Raw genomic sequence first — 20,419 nt, forward strand, 5'->3', positions numbered from 1 at the left:
ACTGCAAAAAAACCCAGGGCCAGCGCGTCCTGAGGACCAGCAAAAACGTCTGACGCTGCTAAAGGCTGCTTAACGTTGCTTATACAGCGTTAAGCCACATCTCACTTTTTTTTTATTTTGGAGCCCATTGATTTGAATGGAGGCCGCATCCAAGACGGATCAGGATGATCCGACTTGTGTTGCAACTTGCGTCTGAGGAACTAGAGGAAGAGCTCCAAAATGGGGGGGGGGGGGGGGGGAAACAGCGTGGGGGTCCACCCCCGGTTCCATTCCAGGTCCTTCAGGTCTGGTATGGATTTTGAGGGGAACCCCATGCAAAAGAAATGACATGGGGTTCCCCCCAAGATCCATATTATCCAAGCATGTAGCCCGGCAGGTCAGGAAAGGGGAGGGGACGAGTGAGCGGCCCCACCCCCTCCTGAACCATACTAGGCCACACGCCCTAAACATGGGGGAGTGGGTGCTTTGGAGCAGGGGGGGCTCCTCTGCACCCCCCCACCCCAAAGCGCCTCTTCCCGACAATCCTGGACAGTGGTTGTGGAAGTCTGCGGGGCAGGGGGCTTATCGGAATCTGGACGTCCCCGGTAACAAGGGGGCCCCCCAGATCCTGGACCCCCCCATGTGAATGAGTAAGGGGTACATTTTACCCAACCCATTCACCCTAAAAAAGGCAGTGTAGTGTAAATAAGGACAAGAGACAGTTTTGAGAAGTCCTTTATTAAAAATCTTCCTCCGGTCTTCTCCCCCTGGTCTTCTTTCTCTAGTCTTCTCCCTCCGGTCCTCCGACTATGTCTCCCCATGATTATGCCAGCTCCGCTCTTTGCAGCTTCTTATATAGCCATGGGGGCATGGCCACCAGGTGACGTCAGATGATGATGCAGGGGGCGGGGTCTCCGGTGATGTCACTGGGTGACCACGCCCCCATGGCTATATAAGAAGCCACAAAGAGCGGAGCCGGCATAATCACTGGAGACCTCGCCGTAGGCAGGAGGCCAGAGGAAGATTTTTAATAAGACTTCTCCAAACCATCTCTTGTCATTATTTACACAACACTGCCTTTTCTGGGGTGAATGGGTAGGGGTACAATCACCGTCAACGTGAAGAGATAAAAAAAGCCGATTGCCGCTGCTGTCAGAGGGACATCAGTCCTGAAGAGGGGAGGAGCATCTGTGCCTACCAGTGCCCACCAGCACCACCTACCGGTGCCCATCAGTGCCACCTACCAGTGACCTTCAGTGCCGCTCTTCGGTACCACCCATCAGTGCTGGTGCCATCAGTGCCACCTTATCAGTGCCTATCAGGGCCTATCATTGCCTCCTCATTAGCGCACATCAATGAAGGAGAAAATCACCTGTTTGCAAAATTTTATAACAAACTATAAAAACAGTTTTTTGAAAAAAAAAAAAAAGTTGTTTAGCGCAAAAAAAAAAACCCAGTAGTGATTAAATACTACCAAAGGAAAGCTCTATTTGTTTGAAAAAAAAAATGATAAAAATTGAATTTGGGTACAATGTTGCAATTGTCATTCAAAGTGCGACAGCGCTGAAAGCTGAGAATTGGCCTGGGCAGGAAGCGGGTTAAAGTGCCTGGTAGGCAAGTGGTTAAAGCTTGTAGGAGGAGTTTTCATTCTCCCCTAAATGTCCAATGAGGCTGCAAGACCCCTGACCCTCTGTCTGGACAGTGCTGATTGGCCCTGTGCTGATCACATGCACATGCATAAAAAAAAAAAAAAACTCTCTATACACACCAAACTAAGCATGTGCAGCTTGCCCTGAAGGCTCTGTTCTGGCAGGTGATGGTTTGGGGACAGTGGAGGAAGGGGAGGATCAGAGAAGACAGGATCAAACAGCTTTTTTGCACAATGCAGATGATTAACCCCTTCCCCAGTGAGTATAACTAGCAGCTTGTTGTATACTTGATTTTTTTTATGTGCCTTTTACCTGCAATTTTTTAAGTTGGTGACAGGGCCTCTTTATCTACAAAAAAGATGTTTGTCCTACTTCTGTCCCAGCCATGCAGCATGCATGGTGAGCTATGTATTGATCTCCCCATGGCTAATGGGTGAGCAGCCATCTATACATTCAGCAGTCGGGTATTAGGGAGATTAAAGTCTCCATCCTCTGTGCTGCCTTTGTTAAATGTTGCAGGGCGTGATGGAATAAATGACATCAGTGGGCAGCCATCCCTGCAGGGCACAGGACTGTATTGTACCTCTGCTGACAGCTGTCCCCACGTATTACCATGGGGCCGCTCTAGAATTACAATAGAACCCAAGTGCTTTCTCTTCTTTTCCTTTTTAGATTTGTTGATGTAAGCGCTGTTTGCTCTATGTATATATACAAACTTATTAGATCATTTTTTTTCTCAGTAGAAAGATACAAGGAATATGAGATCAGTCATTAAAATGATAATCAATACCTTTCGTTGTTTTCTTTGCCATGAAAGTTGTGTTGCTTATCATTTTATAATATAAAAGTAAACATTTTTTCTCTCTCTTTGCCTTTTGTGGAGTCCTTTTTACTTTTTATTTATTTTTTTTGTTTTTTAACTGGCTGACAGTACCAAAGTGGTACATGACATCCAAGTTTTTTTTTTTTTTTTTTAGATACTGATGGACTTTTAAAAATGTTTTATTTTCTACCTTTTGTTATGCAGGATTTGATTTGCTTAAAATAAAGCGTTACAAAGAAAACTTTTTTTTGCAGCAATATAGGCAAAATTGTGTACTGTGAGTCTTCAATTTATCCCAAAAAATTTGGCTGCCTTGGGCTGAGATCCTGGCACAATGTCGTAATGAGCACAAAACTGACCTGTAAAAAAAAAAGTATATAATAAATAAAAGTATATATAAAAAATATACTACTGTACATTGTAATCTCAAAGCAGATTTCCGGCCAAATTTTTTTTTTTTAACTAAAAATACCCCTAGAATAGTCATTGTTTGTGCATTTAAACAATGATATCCTCTAACCCAGTGTTTCTCAACATTTTTTCGGTCAAGGCACCCTTTAAAATTATGGACAATCTCAAAGCACCCTCCAAAATTATGGAAAGTCTGAAGCGCCCCTTTCTAAAATGTAAAACCTATTCTGATAATTTTATATAATGCAGCAACATCAATACATGTTGGACACCCACAGACAAGTATTCAAATTTTTCTCTTCTCCTTCAGTTTTGACACCCCAAAGCTGGTGGAGAGAGGCAAGGGAGGGTCAAACAAGGATGATAGTCTGGCAACTGACATCCTCCTTATCAACTGATGATGTCATTGGTCGTTAGGAGGTTGGCAGCTAGAAGGTTGTAATGGTGTACAATGGAAACCTGTGGCTTTGTGTACCTAAAAGGCAGGTTCAATCCACCCACCCACTTATTTACAATTTTGGGGTAAATTTTAGGCATTTTGCCAAGGCACCCCTAAAGAAACCTCAAGGCACCCCAGGGCAGGGCTGCTGTTAGAAATCGCGGAGCCCTGTACAGACTACCTGGCAGGCCCCCCCCCAAGAAAATATTAAAGATATATTTAGCTAAAATTACAACAAAATCTCTTTTAGCAGACGCAAATATAACATAACTCGCATAATTCCTCCTAAATCTAAAAAAAAAAAAAAAAAAAAAACTGTTACATAAAAATGATGATGAGAGGAGAAAAATATACAGGCTGGGCAGTTGGAACTCAGTGATCAGAGAGACAGAGAAAGAGAAACAAAGTTACAAATAAACTCCTGAGCAGAAATAACATTAGAGCCAGTGCTGGGAGGGGGGCCCACACAGGGAGGGGGATTAGTGAGGGACGACTGTCTCTTTCTCAACAGATAAAAGCTGATAGCAGGGAGAGGGACAGATCAGATTCAGGTGCTGGAGGAAAATTTCTGTATTTGTTGTCCATCACTAATCCCCCTTTCTTTGCGGGCCCCTCTGTGTGCTCGGGCCCCCTACAAGAGGGCTGGTGGACTCCCCCCTATCAGCGGCCCTGCCCCAGGGTGCCTGGGCACCCTGGTTGAAAAAGGCTGCTCTAACCTGTCCCCTGTTTAGTGTACCTAAAAGGATGAATTACTTACCTTGTGAAGTTCTTGTCCAGCGCAGCCATCTGCGGTGTGGGCAGCTGAAGCCGCAGTGTCCCTTTTCCTGTAGTCTCGAGTCCCAGAATGCTATACCTCGTCACTTCCGGTGCAGGCGCGTCATCCCACATCTGGTTTAAATGTCATTGCGCATGCCCAGAAGCTGTTCTCGTGCCTGCACCGGAAGTGACGAGGGACATCGGTGCAGGCGCATTGACTCCTGGTATTGATGACACTCCTCTCCCAGGAGTCAATGCAAAGCAGGAAATCACGTCGGCGGCCGCGTAAGGAGGAAGTGGAAGGAAGGGAAGATATTTTTTATTAAAAATAAGGTAAGTGAACAAAAAAAAAAAAAAATAGCCAATTCAATTTTAGAAAGGGATATAGGTAAGAATGGTGTAAAATTAGGGTGGAACTTCCGCTTCAAGCAGTGTTATCAGTGTTCTACAGAATGTCTTTCAATGTAATGGATATGAGAAAAGAGGGAGACATTCTGTAGTTCAACATTACATACCTCCTAACTTTTTGAGATGGGAACAAGGGACACCTTTTAGCAAAAGTATTTAGGCATAGGATATGCCCCCTGCCATGCCCCCTTTAATTCTCAAAAAGTATTACAGTATACACAAATGATCAGTTAAATAAACCCACAAATGCTTTTTCTCTACTACTACTATTCCTTTAGTATTGGCTTTTAACATTTACAAATGCAGCAATTTAGAGACTGGATAAAAGGTTTAGCAATATTAAACACTTTTTTTTTTAAAAGATACAAAGTGCATTTAAAATACAACTATGTAGAAGAGACCAAAATGAGGGAAAGAGGGACAGAGAAGGACTTTGTTCCAAATCAGGGACAGTTCCTTGAAATCAGTTGGGAGCTATGGCATTCTTCTTGCCTAGGGTGACAACACTGCTACTCCCATAGAATACAGTACAGTGAATGAGTGGTGTTACCTTAGCACTGGACTGTTATTTGCACGGTCGCTAGGTATAAATAAAGGGGAGAAAAAAATTGAATGCAACCACTGGCTTCAGATAAAATTTAACCTTTGGCTCATGGCCACCTCCCCTTCTCAAAAAACAAGTAGCTTATTACTGTAACGGACTTAAAAGAAAATTGGATTTAAATTAATAACGGCTGACTCAGCAGATACAAATTGACATTAATTTTTCCAGCAGTTTATACATTTCTGCTTTTTATTTATAATAAAAATATATATTGAATTCGGGGTTATGGCTGGTATATATATATATATATATATATAGTTATGTATATATAATATAGTTATGTATTTATTTGCATAGGTTTTCAAGAGAGGTCCTACAAAATATTACTCATTAAAACGTTTTGTCTGTTTCCACTCTGGTCAAGTCCCTTGATCTGAAATGACGATATATGTACGTATGTACATCCATACTTTCAGAGAGTCTGAAGTGATTCAGAGCTTAATTACTGCAGCGAGTGTGGTCACCATTCCTGAACAAGTCCCACGATATTTCTCTGCCATCTGTTCCTGGTCTCAGATCCCGTTCAGCCTAGTCTTTAATAATCTGAGATGACATTGTGTTTCATGCCATATTAGCAGCATAAACTGTGGTGTCTTAATAGGGACTAAGCATCGTATATCATCTTGGTGGGAGAAGTGAAGAATCCTTTTCAAGGACATTTAGAAAATATGGGTTGTAAATTAGATGGTGAATTGAGCTTTTTGCGTGTAAAATAAATATTCATGTAAATCTGGTTGATTAATATTTTTACAATTCTTATTTTGGTCATGAAAAATGCATTGCATATTTTACTTTCTCATAGTTGAAATAAAAATTTCTAATGGTATCAAAAATAGTTTTTCGGGTAAAGTTTCTAGTTGGGTAAAAAACGCATATTAATATAATAGCCTGCAGGTGGCACAGTTAGTGTTACTAAACCCACAACAGTAAAATCAGTCTATATGCAGTTAAGCATGCTTGTTATACTCACTGCGGAACCTAAGGGGTTAATCCTCTGCATTGTGTACAAAGGCTGTTGAATCCTGTATGCACAGACCCTCCTTCTTGCATTGCCCCCCAAAACATGTCCATATAAGACAGACTAAATGGAGTCAGGTTGCACATGCTCAGTATGGGGTGTATTGCTAGAGAGTTATATATATATATAATTTTTTTTTTTTTTGAGAGAGTGCATATGACCAGCACAGGGCCAATCAGCACTGTCCAGACAGTGGGTCAGGGGTCCTGCATCCGGATAGGACAGCCAGTGCTGTATGAAAACAATAGTACAAGCTTTACTAGGAACTGATAGAAGTCACAAGACTGCCCTGAAGTGTGTAAAAAGGCTGTTTGATCCTATCTTCTCTGATCCTCCCATTCTTCCACTCTCCCTAATTCATCCCCTGATAGCACAGAGCCTTTGGAGTCACTCTGCACATGCTCAGCTTGGTGTGTATTGCTAGAGAGCTTTTTTTTTTTTTTTTTTCTTGGGAGGGTGCATGTGATCAGCACAGAGCCAATCAGCAGTGTCCAGACAGAGGGTCAGGGGTCCTGCAGGACAGTCAGAGGAGAAAATCCTCTTACAACCTTTAACCAGACACTTATAGAAGTCACAAGCCTGCTATATAATGCTGATAAGAAAAGGTATTTAGCAGTTTTTATATTAACTAAAATAATTGCATTTCCATGTTCTGTGTACTGTGAGAGACCAGATATAGTGGATGCAGGCTCCTGGGTTTAGAAACACTTTAAGATTTTTTTTTTTTTCCACCATTTCTGGCAAGTCATTTACTACTATGCTCTTAATTTAATGCTCTTCTATTTACAAAAAACACAGATGAATCGGTCAGAAGAAAGACCTTTTGCTCTGTTCTAGCTCAGAGCTGTATGTGTTTTCAATTAGAGAAAAAAGTGAGCATCTGTATTGAATGTTTTATTTCAGTTAGATTTATACAAGGCATTTGAAAAAATTACTTTTAGTAGAAAGCCCATAAGTGACCACAGGAGCTATGTGCTGGCTTTGCATGGAAGTCACTGTAGTTTGGGCCATGCATGCTTCTGGACAAGGCACAGGACTGGAAAGATTCTGAAGAAAGCATATGCATTGATGGGTCAATGGGCCTTGAAAGAATAACCTCATTCTTTATACAAAAAAAGCAAGACAAATGAGTATCAAAAGTACAAACAAGTTTTTGCTTGTGGCCTCTTTCATGTGGGTGCTGAGGCCTGTTGTGTGTTTATGCGGCTTGAGGCAGGTGCTGCATGTAGGCAGCCCATGCAAGCGTATAGGGACACAGCAGCTGCCCAGATATGGCCACTTATCCCATATTGACTGGCGTGCCTGTGAGCGGTCCTGGACACACGTCTGCATTTGGGGTGCCGCTCACCCACATCCCCGCGTCTGTCAGATTTGGATGGGTGGCTCTGCATCTCCATACGCTTGCATGGGCTGCCTGCACGCAGAACCTGGTGGCTCAAGCTGCATAAACCGTCCTCTCCACTCCTCTCAAGACCACCTACTCTCAAGCTCCCTGGTCTCCTCCTCCCATGCTCGTCTCCAGGATTTCTCCAGGGCCTCTCCCATCCTCTGGAACGCTCTACCTCAACCTGTACGGCTATCCCTTACTCTAGCTGCTTTCAGGTGATCCCTGAAAACTCATCTCTTCAGGGAAGCCTATCACACCGCCAACTAATCTGCCATCAGTTCATTCCCTACTCTTACAGTCTCTTGTAACACCTGCCCCACCCCATTAGATTGTAAGCTCTTCTTAGCAGGGCCCTCTTAATCCTCTTGTATTTTATTGTATTGTAAATGTACTTTCTCCCTCTAATTTTGTAAAGTGCTGCGTAAACTGCTGGCGCTATAGAAATCCTTAATAATATTAATAATAATAATAAATACATGATCCATTCACAGACTATGGACATTAATGTCAGAGGCATATAATGTCATTTTAACTGTTGCTTTAAATATTACCAGCAATGTTGCTGCTGTTTTTTATTTTTAATAGAATCATTTTGACTCTAAAATCTTGGCACCACTTCATCTGATCCCAGTGTGCATTATGCTACTTTACGCTGTTTAAAAAGTTAGTGTTAATGAACACGCAATTAACCTCCTTAATTCCCATGTTGCAGAGGAGAACGTTGCTGGCAATGGAGAAGGAAGATGAGTATGAAAGAAACAAAACCATAGAGAGCCTAAAAACTGCACTGAGGACAAAACCCATGAGGTGAGCGCTTTTCAAATATATTTATTAATTGTTTGCACTGTCCTTAGAAAATGCTTTGTTTTGTCATTAAAGGGAAATATTCCTTTCAAACAACTAAATCCTTGCAGCCTTCATTTACTCTTGTTATATTCATACCCCCTTATACTTATCTTATATTCTTACCCCCTTATACTTATCTTATATTCTTACCCCCTTATACTTATATTCTTACCCCCTTATACTTATCTTAGATCAGTTGGCCACCAGATCCAGTAGCTGTGACCTGCACAGGGCAGGGTTCTGGCCCATTTCTGAGTTGGTGAGGCTATGCCATACTGAAGATGTGAAGCATGGTCTCCACAGGTCATAATGGAAAAAATTATCTATTTGCAACCTGCAGGTTGTTGACTTTTCTTTAAATGTCAATGGAGGATACATAGCACATGCCAAGTATTGCAAGGACCAAAACCCCTGCATCCGGATGTCCACTGATCTGAGATTTGTACAAGAAAATATAGCTAGAATAGGGGGGTGAGCTGTTAGGCTTTAGTACATTCATCCCACAAAAGTTTTTTTTTTTTTTCCGTGATGCTTTTTTGTGTTATAAAATATCATGGTTAAAGTTCAACTCCAGCCCAAACCTATTTTTTTTTTTCTTTTACATATTTTTAGTGCTACTTGTGCCTTCATTGGGGTGACTTCCCTTCCATTTGTGTGATGGTGGTGAAGCAGACAATGAGAGGAAGTGATTAGGGAATCGTGATGTCCAGTTTCTTCCCCTAGAGACACATGGACAAAGAGTGAAGAAATCTTATAGGCTTAGAGTTCAATATAAAAACTTAATGTCTTAAGGAAAGAAGGGCCCCCCCAGAGTCTGCTAAGCAAAGGACATCCCTTATAACATCTGCCAGACACTTGCGAGGAAGCTTAGGCTGGCCATACATGGTGCAGATTTGTTTCCTGCAACCACGGGTTCCCCCATCAACAAACACAGACAGTCGGCAACCAACCTGCTACCCCTGCCCCCCTCCCGGAGAAGACGTGATTATCACTAGCGGCTATATGAGCCACTAGCGATAAATGTAAGTAAATCCAGCAGGTTGGTTGTGCCCAAGTTGATCGATCAACTTGGGTACATTTAGCCTGCCCATTAACATTTTGAATCTCAGACGGTTCAGTAGGATCCATGTATGACCAGCCTTAGTGTGCTCCTCAAAAAGGATCTGCAGCTCCACAATGACTGACCCCAGTGCTCTTGGAAAGCAGCATATGCACTTTAAGTACGCATAAAGGGACATTCAGACAGGCTGGGACTTTGATGGCCCCATTCAAATAACAGGCAAGAAAGAAATGTTGTAACAGATGACAAAGTTATGTCTCTGGAATGGTAGCTTACACAGGGCTATTGACTTTACGTGTGATAGCAATAATTGGCATCAAGCTGTCTCATGCTCCTCCATAACTAGAAGCAACACGCATGTCTACATGCTCCCATTGCTGAACAGAATGGCTCGGAAGCAAATTAAAAGTAAAGATATGCTCAGGGCATTTAGGGGATCAAAACAAACCTGTTGCTTTGCTCTGAATTTGCACTGGTTTACTCTACAGCACATGTATCAAACACAAGGCCCGTAGACCTCCCCTACAGCTGCCGTAGCCCCTTCATCTCCACCCCCACCTTGTCTCAGCAGCTGGCAGCAGAGAAGAGGACAGAACTTCTCTGCCAGATCCTGCACTTCTTCATGCAGCCACAAAGTGGGTTGTCTTCCCCCCCCCCCCCATTCTCAGCAGTTGGCAGCAGAGAGGAGGACATAACTCTTCCTACAGATCCTGCGCCTCTCTGTGCAGCCCCAGCACCGCCTTGTCTCCGCCTCCCCTTGTCTCTGCATTCAGAAAACTTCTGCCGTTGACTCGAACCGTCCTCCTCTAGATCCTGCACTTTTGGCATCCCAGCTCCACCCCCAGCTTCTTCTCTGCAGCAGCACAAGGGCTGTGCACTGTGATGTAAGAGATGGTGGAGGACTTTTGACTTCTGATGATTGGGGAGTGGGCTCTGGACATCGGCTTATAATGTTATGATATTACAATTCTCTGCCAGTTAAATAGGGGTTCACACATCGCTAGTATCATCCACAGTAGACATTTTATTGGATACTGCTCAGGCAGAACATCTTCTGCCTTGATGTTTTGTCTGAGCACTCTCCAATAAAGTTTCTTGTGGATGATACCAGCGTTATGCGACTCGCTTTTTCAGACTTGCATCATCTTCTACAGGAGTGCGAGTGGACTGGTCTGCACCTGCTCCTCACAGTTTAAGTCTTAAGTCATGACTAAAATTAGTAATAATTGAATGCAGAGGCATTTATTATGATAAAGATACATTTATATAGTCTTACAGATTGAGGTCCACTGCAGCATAACAACTAAGCCTTCCTGCACTTCTGAAACAAATCCGCAATGGAACCCATGTATTTTTGGTGTATTCAATGAACTATTGTGTTCTAAAAATGCACTTGCCTTCAATATTGTTGCACAAGCAGTTTACATTGACATGCTTTTCCAAGCTGTCTCTTGTGGTCATTGACTTTTTTGTTGTTTTCTTTTCCTTTTTTCAGGTTCGTCACCAGATTTATTGAGATGGATGGTTTAACTTGCATTTTGAACTTCCTTAAAAGCATGGACTATGAAATAGCAGAGTCCCAAATACATACCTCTCTCATCGGCTGCATTAAGGCGCTGATGAACAACTCTCAGGGGCGGGCTCATGTCTTGGCCCATTTGGAGAGCATTAATGTGATCGCTCAGAGTCTGGCAACTGAGAACATCAAAACGAAGGTGGCGGTGTTGGAAATTATGGGTGCTGTCTGCTTAGTCCCTGGAGGACACAAGAAAGTTCTAGAAGCCATGCTGCACTACCAGAAATATGCCAGCGAGAGAACGCGCTTCCAGGTATGACAAAGTAATGTTCCTTTTAAAAAAGCAGCCTTCTTCTCTTGACATGAATAGTTACTTATAGGATGCATCTCAGAGCCCACAGGTTTGCTGTCCCCCTAGTTGGCTGTAAGGGCTTGGAGGTTGTAGCTGAGCCCCCTGGACATCCAACAGACCCTGGACTCCTGTCTAGGTTGCTTTGTGGATTATCGGACTATGAACTGACATGCTGATCGAATCAGTGAATTACTTCAGCCAGTATGTCTAGTTGGAGTAATTGGCAATACAGTACTGAGACTAAATATTGCACACAAGAAAGTAATCACGTTGATTGTTTAGATTACAGACGTGAATAGAGAAAATGGAAAACTGCTGATTTGAGTATAGACCATGCAGCCCTCCCCTACACTTCATATATTGATTTTTCTTGTAGGACAGAAGTGCATGCATGGTGGTTGGCTACAAGTCTTTAATTGCAATTAAAGGATGACCTAGAATCTACATTAACCCATTTCTGATCACATAACGCATATGTGCAGAGGAGGGTGGGCCTTAAAGCGATATTCAACCTAAAAGCAAATTTTTACATTGCAGTTTATCAATTCTTAGATGTAATGGCTGCATTTGTTTTACTACTTTCTTTCTTTTATTTTCATCTGGTGATCTGGTCAGCAAGTCTGTTGTTTTTCAACAGAGCAAGCTCTCCTGCAAATGTATCAGTTTAGAGTGTTGAGACAATCCATTTACCACTGACAGAGGTGCTTTCAATAATCCAATTGTATTTATTAAATATAAAACCTTTATCCCAAAAGAAAAAAATAAACTGTTGCTGTATCTGCAATGTGAGCATGAGTTTAGCTTCAGTTTGTTAGTGTATCTAAATTTGCTAGTACCTCTAACACACTCCGCCCCTCAGACTGACAATGCTGCTATCCAAAGATTGCCACGTGGTCCTTCATCCAGAGTGAGTGCACCCTCAGACCCTATTCACACCTGAGCGTATTTCAGCTCCTAAAACGCTCGCCTCTGAAGTCTCAAAACGCCCAACAAGCAAAATCCCATTCATTTCAATTGCCCCTGTTCACATATGAGTGTTATGTCACCTGAAGGAAAACGCCTGAAGCTCAAAAAAGTACATGAGCTTCTTTTTTGTCAGATTACAATTGTTTGTTGTTAGATTTCAATTAGTGATCGACCGATTATCGGCAAAACTGATATCAAGGGCCAATATGCACTTTCCCCGATATATCACCAAGGTGGCCGACATTGTCGATATTTCAGGAAAATGTTTGTACCAGAGTGATGCCTGCAGCTAGAGGCATCACCCCGGTAACGGTGTCCATAGCCGACGGTTGCCTGTCTTGTAATGACAACCGATGTGGCTGAGAAGTCGCTCGGCTGTCATTACAAGGAGCGGGAGGGGAACTTTTGGGCTTTTTTCCGGCGTACTTTTGGGCTTTTTTTCCGGCGTACTTTTGGGCTTTTTTCCGGCGTACTTTTGGGCTTTTTTCCGGCGTACTTTTGGGCTTTTTTCCGGCGTACCTTTGGGCTTTTTTCCGGCGTTCTTTTGGGCTTTTTTTCCGGCGTTCTTTTGGGCTTTTTTCCCGGCGTTCTTTTGGGCTTTTTTTCCGGCGTTCTTTTGGGCTTTTTTTCCGGCGTTCTTTTGGGCTTTTTTCCGGCGCTTTTTTTTTTTTTTTGGCTTTTTTCAGGCACTTTTTTTTTAAGGCGTTTTTAGTGGGCTTTTTTTTTTGCGTTTTTTTGCAGGTATTTGGAGGCAGGCATTGACATCTAACAAAAACGCTTGTAATCTGCCAAAAAAGAAGCTCATGTACTTTTTTGAGCTTCAGGGGTTTTGCTTTAGGCGACAACGATGTGAACAGGGGCCATTGAAATTTAATTGGATTTTGCTTGTTGGGTGTTTTGAGACTTCAGAGATGAGCGTTTTACGAGCTGAAATACGCTCAGGTGTGAACAGGGCCTTACAGCAGATTTATGATCTGATTCAGCACATGGTGCCTTGTGGTGATCTAATAAATAGGTGTGTTCTGCTAGTCATGGAGATAGAGGAGTGGTTGTTTGGATTTCTCAATATATTAAAAACAAAATCCCTGTCTGTAATGAGCACTTCTGATGATCTCAAGGTTTTCACAATAAGTCACTGACTAACTCTGTCATGACCCAATTGATACAAGTGGCAGAATGCAATGCATAGCCTTAGAGGGCTTAGGAAGACAAACATGAGCCAGCTTGGAGCTCTTGTTTTTTGCCAGCTTTAGAAAATCTATACTGCTCTGAGACACCATTGTCATGGGCTACCCTTGTGTTAAATATTTATATGTAAAATAATTTTATGAATGGTAAATGGTTTAGTTATGTATAAAAAAAAATTCAATTTAGTTTCCCTTTTTTTTATGTACTTTGCGGAGAATGCAAAACCAAAAATATTAATAGGACTTTAGATGTACATTCTACGTTTTTTTAAACACCAAGTATAAAAAAGTATACCAATTTTATGCGATATTATATAGATTAAAAAAACAAGTGTTCAAAACATATTCACAAGGAAGGCAACCATATAGATTTCTGTCTTGGCCTTGGGATCCTATATGTTGGCCAATGCATTTGGCGGGCTTCCCTGCTTCATCAGGGCCTTAGATCTTCTAAAGAGTACTGCAGTTCTATACAAACATACATGAGACATTTAACTATTGCTGGCATTGTCATTCAGAATTTTACATATACCTTTAACTCAACATATAGTATATAAAGGTATCTTATCCACCATGAACGTGAAAAGGGGAGGGATGGATCAAAGACTTTGCAGTATGTTAAACTAGGTATCCATCATAACTGTAGGGTATAGTTCATTATTTTATTATTTAGAATGAACGGACACTGCATCAACCTGATATAATTACCTGTATGATGAATACATGGAGTGCTGATATTTGTGGAGAATGCTGAACTTTCTAATAAAGCCTGGCACTGCCATTTAACTTATTGGCGGTTTCCCCTAACTAAAAGTTTATAGAGATCCAGGTCTGTTAGGAGAGTGGTACTGTATATAAGAAATTGTCTTACATGGTGCTTCATTTTTACCTTACTAATTAAGGAATTTTAAACCATTTTCTGGAAAAAAAAAACCTTTTTGTCCTAAAATTAATTTAAAAAAATGCATACGACAACATTTTATTTTCCTTGCGTACCTAGGGTATTTTAACATTAATTAATTCACCGGGCGGCTTAATGACCTGTAATAAGCATTTAAAAAATGTTCTGTACTTTGTGTTAGTTGCAAAACACTCAGAAGCTGCTTTTCAATAATAATAGTAAAATCATGTTTTTTATTCGTTTATTGAATTTCCCATCATTTTGTACTTGATTTTTCTTCGGATTAACACTGCACGTTTTTACTAAATGTGGCCAATAGCAGAATGTTTAGCACAGAATGTACTGTGTATCAGCAAACAGTACCATGTAATTTGTACTTATGGCTTTTATTTCAGTTCTTATTTTATATGGTTTTGCATGAAATATATTACATTTACACTTATGGCTTTTTATAAGCATTTGTGTCACGAAGCACATTGTAATTTATATAATGAGCACTGACCACTAATTGAAGGTTACACAAAACTAAATTGAAAACATATTTTTGCCCTTTGCAGGCAGTAATTAGTTAGTTCATTGATCAGAATTATGTTCCTATAATAAGTAAACAGTTTGTCAAAAAAACTTGCTCCATGTTGAAATTGCTTAAGCTGATTTATGTATACTGAAATCACAGCTGTTGGAATCCATTTCTCGGGGCAGCCCATCAGATTCTAGCTGTATTTTTGTGTGCAAGTTAAAAAGCGTAAGCAAGTTGCTTGCTTTTTCTTTTTTTTTTTTTTGCATTGTTAAAAAAAAAAAAGAAAATTGTTGGTTTTGGATAATGGTTGGGTGCTCACAGTATATTTCATATAGATTAACCACAAGTGGAATATTCTTAGAGCCAGTCTCATGTAAGCTAATCGAAACAACTGCCTTCAACTCCTCAACTGAAATTTTCTGTCAAAACATTTTTTTTTTTTTTGAGTTAGCGGTTATTTCTAGTTATTAACAATTCGAAAGAACATTTTTTGTTGTGTGTATATGTATATGTATATATATATATATATATATATATATATATATATATATATATATATATATATATATATATATATATATATATATATATATATATATATATATATATATATATATATCAGTATCTCACACAAGTGAGTACACCCCTCACATTTTTATAAATGTTTTATTCTACCTTTTCATGTGACAACACTGAAGAAATTACACTTTGTTAAAATGTAAAGTAGTGAGTGTACAGCTTGTATAACAGTGTAAATTTGCTGTCATCTCAAAATAACTCACCACACAGCCATTAATGTCTAAACCGCTGGCAACAAAAGTGAGTACACACCTAAGTGAAAATGTCTAAATTGGGCCCAAAGTGTTAATATTTTCTGTGGCCACCATTATTTTCTAGCACTGCCTTAATCCTCTTGCGCATGGAGTTCACCAGAGTGTCACAGGTTGCCACTGGAGTCCTCTTCCACTCCTCCATGACCCCATCACAGAGCTGATTGATGTTAGAGACCTTGCCCTCCTCCACCTTCCATTTGAGGATGCCCCTCAGATGCTCATTAGGGTTTCGGTCTGGGGACATGCTTGGCCAGTCCATCGCATTTACCCTCAGATTTTTTAGCAAGACAGTGGTCATCTTGTAGGTATGTTTCGGGTCGTTATCATGTTGGAATACTGCCCTGCGGCCAAGCCTCCGAAGGTAGAGGATCATGCTATGCTTCAGTTTGTCACAGTACATGTTGGCATTAATGGTTCCCTCAGTGAACTGTCGCTCCCTAGTGCCGGCAGCACTCATGGAGCCCCAAACCATGACACTCCCATCACCATGCTTGACTGTAGGCAATACACACTTGACTTTGTACTCCTCACCTGGTTGTCGCCACACACTCTTGACACCATCTGAATCAAATAAGTTTATCTTGATCTCATCAGACCACAGTACTTGATTCCAGTAATCCATGTCCCTAGTCTGCTTGTCTTCAGCAAACTGTTTGCAGGCTTTCTTGTGCATCATCTTTAGAAGAGGCTTCCTTCTGGGACGACGGCCATGCAGACCAATTTGACGCAGTGTGCGGCATATGGTCTCAGCACTGACAGACTGAACCCCCACCCCTTCAACCTCTGCAGCAATGCTAGCAACACTCGTACCTTTATTTCCCAAAGACAACCTCTGGATATGATGTTGAGCATGTGCACTCAACTTCTTTGGTCGACCATGGCGAGGCCTGTTCTGAGTGGAACCTGGCCTGTTAAACCGCTGTATGGTCTTGGCCACCATGCTGCAGCTCAGTTTCAGGGTCTTAGCAATTTTCTTATAGCCTAGGCCATCTTTATGTAGAGAAACAATTCTTTGCCATGAGGTGCCATGTTGAACTTCCAGTGACCAGTATGTGAGAGTGAGAGCAATAACACCAAATGTAACACTCCTGCTCCCCATTCACACCTGAGATCTTGGAACACTTATGAGTCACATGACACTGGGCAGGGAAATAGGCAAATTTGGCCCAATTTGGATATTTTCACTTGGGGTGTACTCACTTTTTTGTTGCTAGCAGTTTAGTAATGGCTGTGTGTTGAGTTATTTTGAGGGGGCATCAAATTTACACAAGCTGTACACTGCTACAATGTAAAGTAGCAAAAGTGTCATTTTGTCAGTGTTGTCACATGAAAAGATATAATAAAATATTTACTAAAATGTCAGGGGTGTACTTCCTTTTGTGAGATTGTGTGTGTGCGTATGTGTATATGTGTGTATATATATATATATATATATATATATATATATATATATATATATATATATATATATATATATATATATATATATATAATATTTTACGTGTGTCTGTTGTAGGTCTACTAGTGTAAGGCTGTAACCAACTAAACCATTAAAGTCGTAGGTAACAACTAAGAAATGTATCGTAGTAACAATAATTTTAGTGTCATAAAGGGAAGTGAATCAGTAAGTAAATAACAATAAAAATAAATGCATTTATGGCCATTTTTTAGGTTTTTCTAAACCATGATCTTTATACTCTTATAATAACCAATTTTAATTCTGACACTTTTTTAGACCTTGATTAATGATTTGGACCGGAGTACAGGAAGGTACCGTGATGAAGTGAGCCTTAAGACCGCCATCATGTCCTTCATAAATGCTGTTCTGAGCCAAGGAGCAGGTGTGGTAAGTATTTTCTTTCTTAATAATTATTGTGCCAGGGAGACAGTAGATGTGCTTGGTAAAGTTTGGGTGCAATGATTTTGTGTTAAAAAAAAAACCTATAAATACAGAAGTAGAAATGTACACATGCACTGGCAGAGGACACTTATTTCTGCATGTGAAGATGTCATTGTGCTGCAATGCCAAAACTCTTTATTATACCTGTGTCCTCCACATGCTGTTCTTTTAGGATGTGGTAATGGAAGAGTTAAAGTGTTTGTAACCCCTCCAAAAAAATCCTGTTCCGTTAAAGCATGTTATACAGCACAGTGCTTGTGCTGTGAAATTTGGCCCCTTGTTTAACCTAAAAAACCTGGCTGATCCTGCCTGGTTCTGCCCTCCCCCCTGTAAATTGACCACGGTTTATCATGGCTGCTGAGCCCTGACACCGTTGTCAGTTTATGTGCCTCTGTCATCCGCACTTCTCCTCTCTGTTCTCCCCATCCCTCCCTGCCTGTCAGCTAGTCTGTGCTCCCTGCCCCTTCCCTTCCTGCTGCTATAATATCTGTATAACAAACATACCATCCCATCTGTTAGCTAACGTTGTGTCCCAGTGTCTGTGCTGGAAAAAAAAAAATGCAAATTTATACCTTGTATCAGAGCGTCTCCTGGCACTCGCATGACTCCTTGGCCCTGTCCTCCCCTCCTCCCGGCTGACGTTGGTGGGATTTCTCTGCCCTGTCCGCTATAGCTGTCAGCCTTGGAGAGGAGAGAGCCGAGGAGTCACCTGGAATGGTGGGACACGCTCTGATATAAGGTATAAATCAATTTTTTTTTTCAGCACAGACACTAGAACACATCGTTTGCTAACAGAGGGGATGGTATGTTTATCATACAGTCGCTTCATGACCACTTTAAGGCAGGTGTAATGTCCATTTATGAGGCCAACAGAGCCCTGCTTTCATCAGGTTGTACAGTAGGGCTCGACCGATTTATCGGCAAGCCGATATATCGAGGGCCGATATACACTTTCCCCGATATATTGGTATCAGCCCCTGAGCTTACCAATATTGCCGATATTTCGGTAAAGTGCATGTATCGGAGTGATGCCTGCAGCTAGAGGCATCACCCCGGTACCGGCGTCCATAGCCGACAGTCGGCTGTCTTGTAATGACAACTGATGGGGCTAAGAAGCCGCTCGGCTGTCATTACAAGGAGCGGAAGGGGAAGTCCCCCTCCCGCCGCCTTCCGCAGCTCGCCCGGGTCTCCCATTCGGCCTTCCGCAGCTCTGATCCGGTCTCCATGTAAAAACCCGGAACTGATGTCATGAGTCACATCACTTTCGGGTACTGTCTGGCGCCAGATTTAAAAAAAAATGACAACATTCAAAACAGCCAAACTTGGCGTTTTTGAATGCTTTAAGTGCAGAGGAGGGGTTTGGGGTCTTTTAAACCCCCAGATCCCTCCACAAAGTACCTGTCAAAAAAAGAGAAAAATTTATTTTAAATGTACAAAAATATCAGCCGATACGGATATGCATTGGCCAAAACATCGGTAACGAAAAACCGATTTTGGTCGATCACTATTGTACAGTATAGTAAAAGCAGCCCAATCGCTGCTTGTAGTAGCCCCTCTGTGTTTACCATTTTGCAGATCTCTATGCAGTGCATATCTGCAGGGCTGTGTCCTATTGAGATATTTTGCACTGTTCTTAGCAAAACTGGCAAATGCAGTCCTGATACCGGTTGGGCTCAGACAGCCTTTAAAGTGGCTGTCAACACCTGCCCTTTAGGCCCAGACTATTTTATTTTTGAAGTTGTCAGGAATTCACATATTTACCCCCCACCCACTGCTAGAAAAATGGTTGAAGGTTTGTTTTTATTAATAAAATAGTTGATTTAGAAATGTATCAGATCTATGTCTGACCCAGAACTTGTGTTTGCATTCAAGGAAAGCCTGGATTTCCGACTTCACCTTAGATACGAATTTCTAATGTTGGGGATCCAGCCAGTAATTGATAAACTCCGTGAACATGACAATTCCACACTTGACAGGTAATTTTATAGTTTTGTACATTGCCCTCTCATGTGCACCCTTCCCTTTTTTTGCTGGTTTTAAACAGATTAGAGTGGCTGCAATGGTCACGTTATTGGATTTGATGTAGACTGGAAGTCTTTAGCTGTCTCTCAATGCAGTGTCTGGGCTTCTGGTGTGTTGCTGTACCTTTGAGAATGGGGCTGCCTCCTTCTCTCTGTGCGGTGCTTTATACTGTATGTCTCATAAGTGGGAACTCAGTTTAGATTTAGGGATCACACTTTTATATGAGGTGCCTTGATACAGCACTGTGGCTGTAATGTGTATTTTCAAATGTATGAAACCAATACTACTGCTTTAAACCTGAGTAACTGAAACTGATTAGTTAGGTTTATTTAATATCAAGCTTTGGATTGTCTTCTATATTGCCCTGTCCATGGGCACCTTTCCCTTTAAAATAATTAATTTATATTTCTATAGTGCTTTTTTCCCTGGGGACTCAAAGCGCTTTATCTGATATTGAGGCAGATGGTGAGACAGCCATTTTGGGCGCACTCATTACAATATCATATTAGGGCAATTTTAGGCAGGAGCTAATTAACATACTAGTATGTCTTTGGAGTGTTGAAGGAAACGGGTGTACCCAGGGGAGAATTTGTCCCTAGATTGGAGAGGCTACCATTGTGCTAATTGGTTCAAATACTTTAACTGGATGGCTGGCTGGATGGATGGTAGGTTGTTTTTTTTTTCCTTTTTTATGAATGGATTCTGGCATAATGTCATTTTCCATTTGATTCGTTTTTTTTACCTACTAGGCGGAAAACCTATCCAGTCACTAATGACTAGAGCGGTAGCCTCTATGCTCATTAAATTGGCGCAGAGAGATCCTTCAAACAGCTCAGCAGTTA

At 41.3% G+C, this 20,419-nt stretch overlaps 1 protein-coding gene across 2 annotated transcripts in view; it reads left to right on the plus strand.

The window, feature by feature from the left end:
- Positions 1–20,419, plus strand: part of DAAM1 (dishevelled associated activator of morphogenesis 1) — a 188,778-nt gene that overhangs the window by 80,234 nt on the left and 88,125 nt on the right. For both annotated transcript variants that reach the window (XM_082275428.1, XM_082275429.1), the window contains exons 5-8: positions 8,187–8,281; positions 10,876–11,209; positions 17,391–17,501; positions 19,428–19,531. In XM_082275428.1, coding sequence (XP_082131554.1) covers positions 8,187–8,281; positions 10,876–11,209; positions 17,391–17,501; positions 19,428–19,531 — 644 coding nt within the window. The remainder of the gene's footprint in view (positions 1–8,186; positions 8,282–10,875; positions 11,210–17,390; positions 17,502–19,427; positions 19,532–20,419) is intronic.

The sequence above is a fragment of the Pelophylax lessonae genome, assembly GCF_965119305.1.
Source record: "Pelophylax lessonae genome assembly, chromosome: 13".
Lineage (NCBI taxonomy): Eukaryota > Metazoa > Chordata > Amphibia > Anura > Ranidae > Pelophylax > Pelophylax lessonae.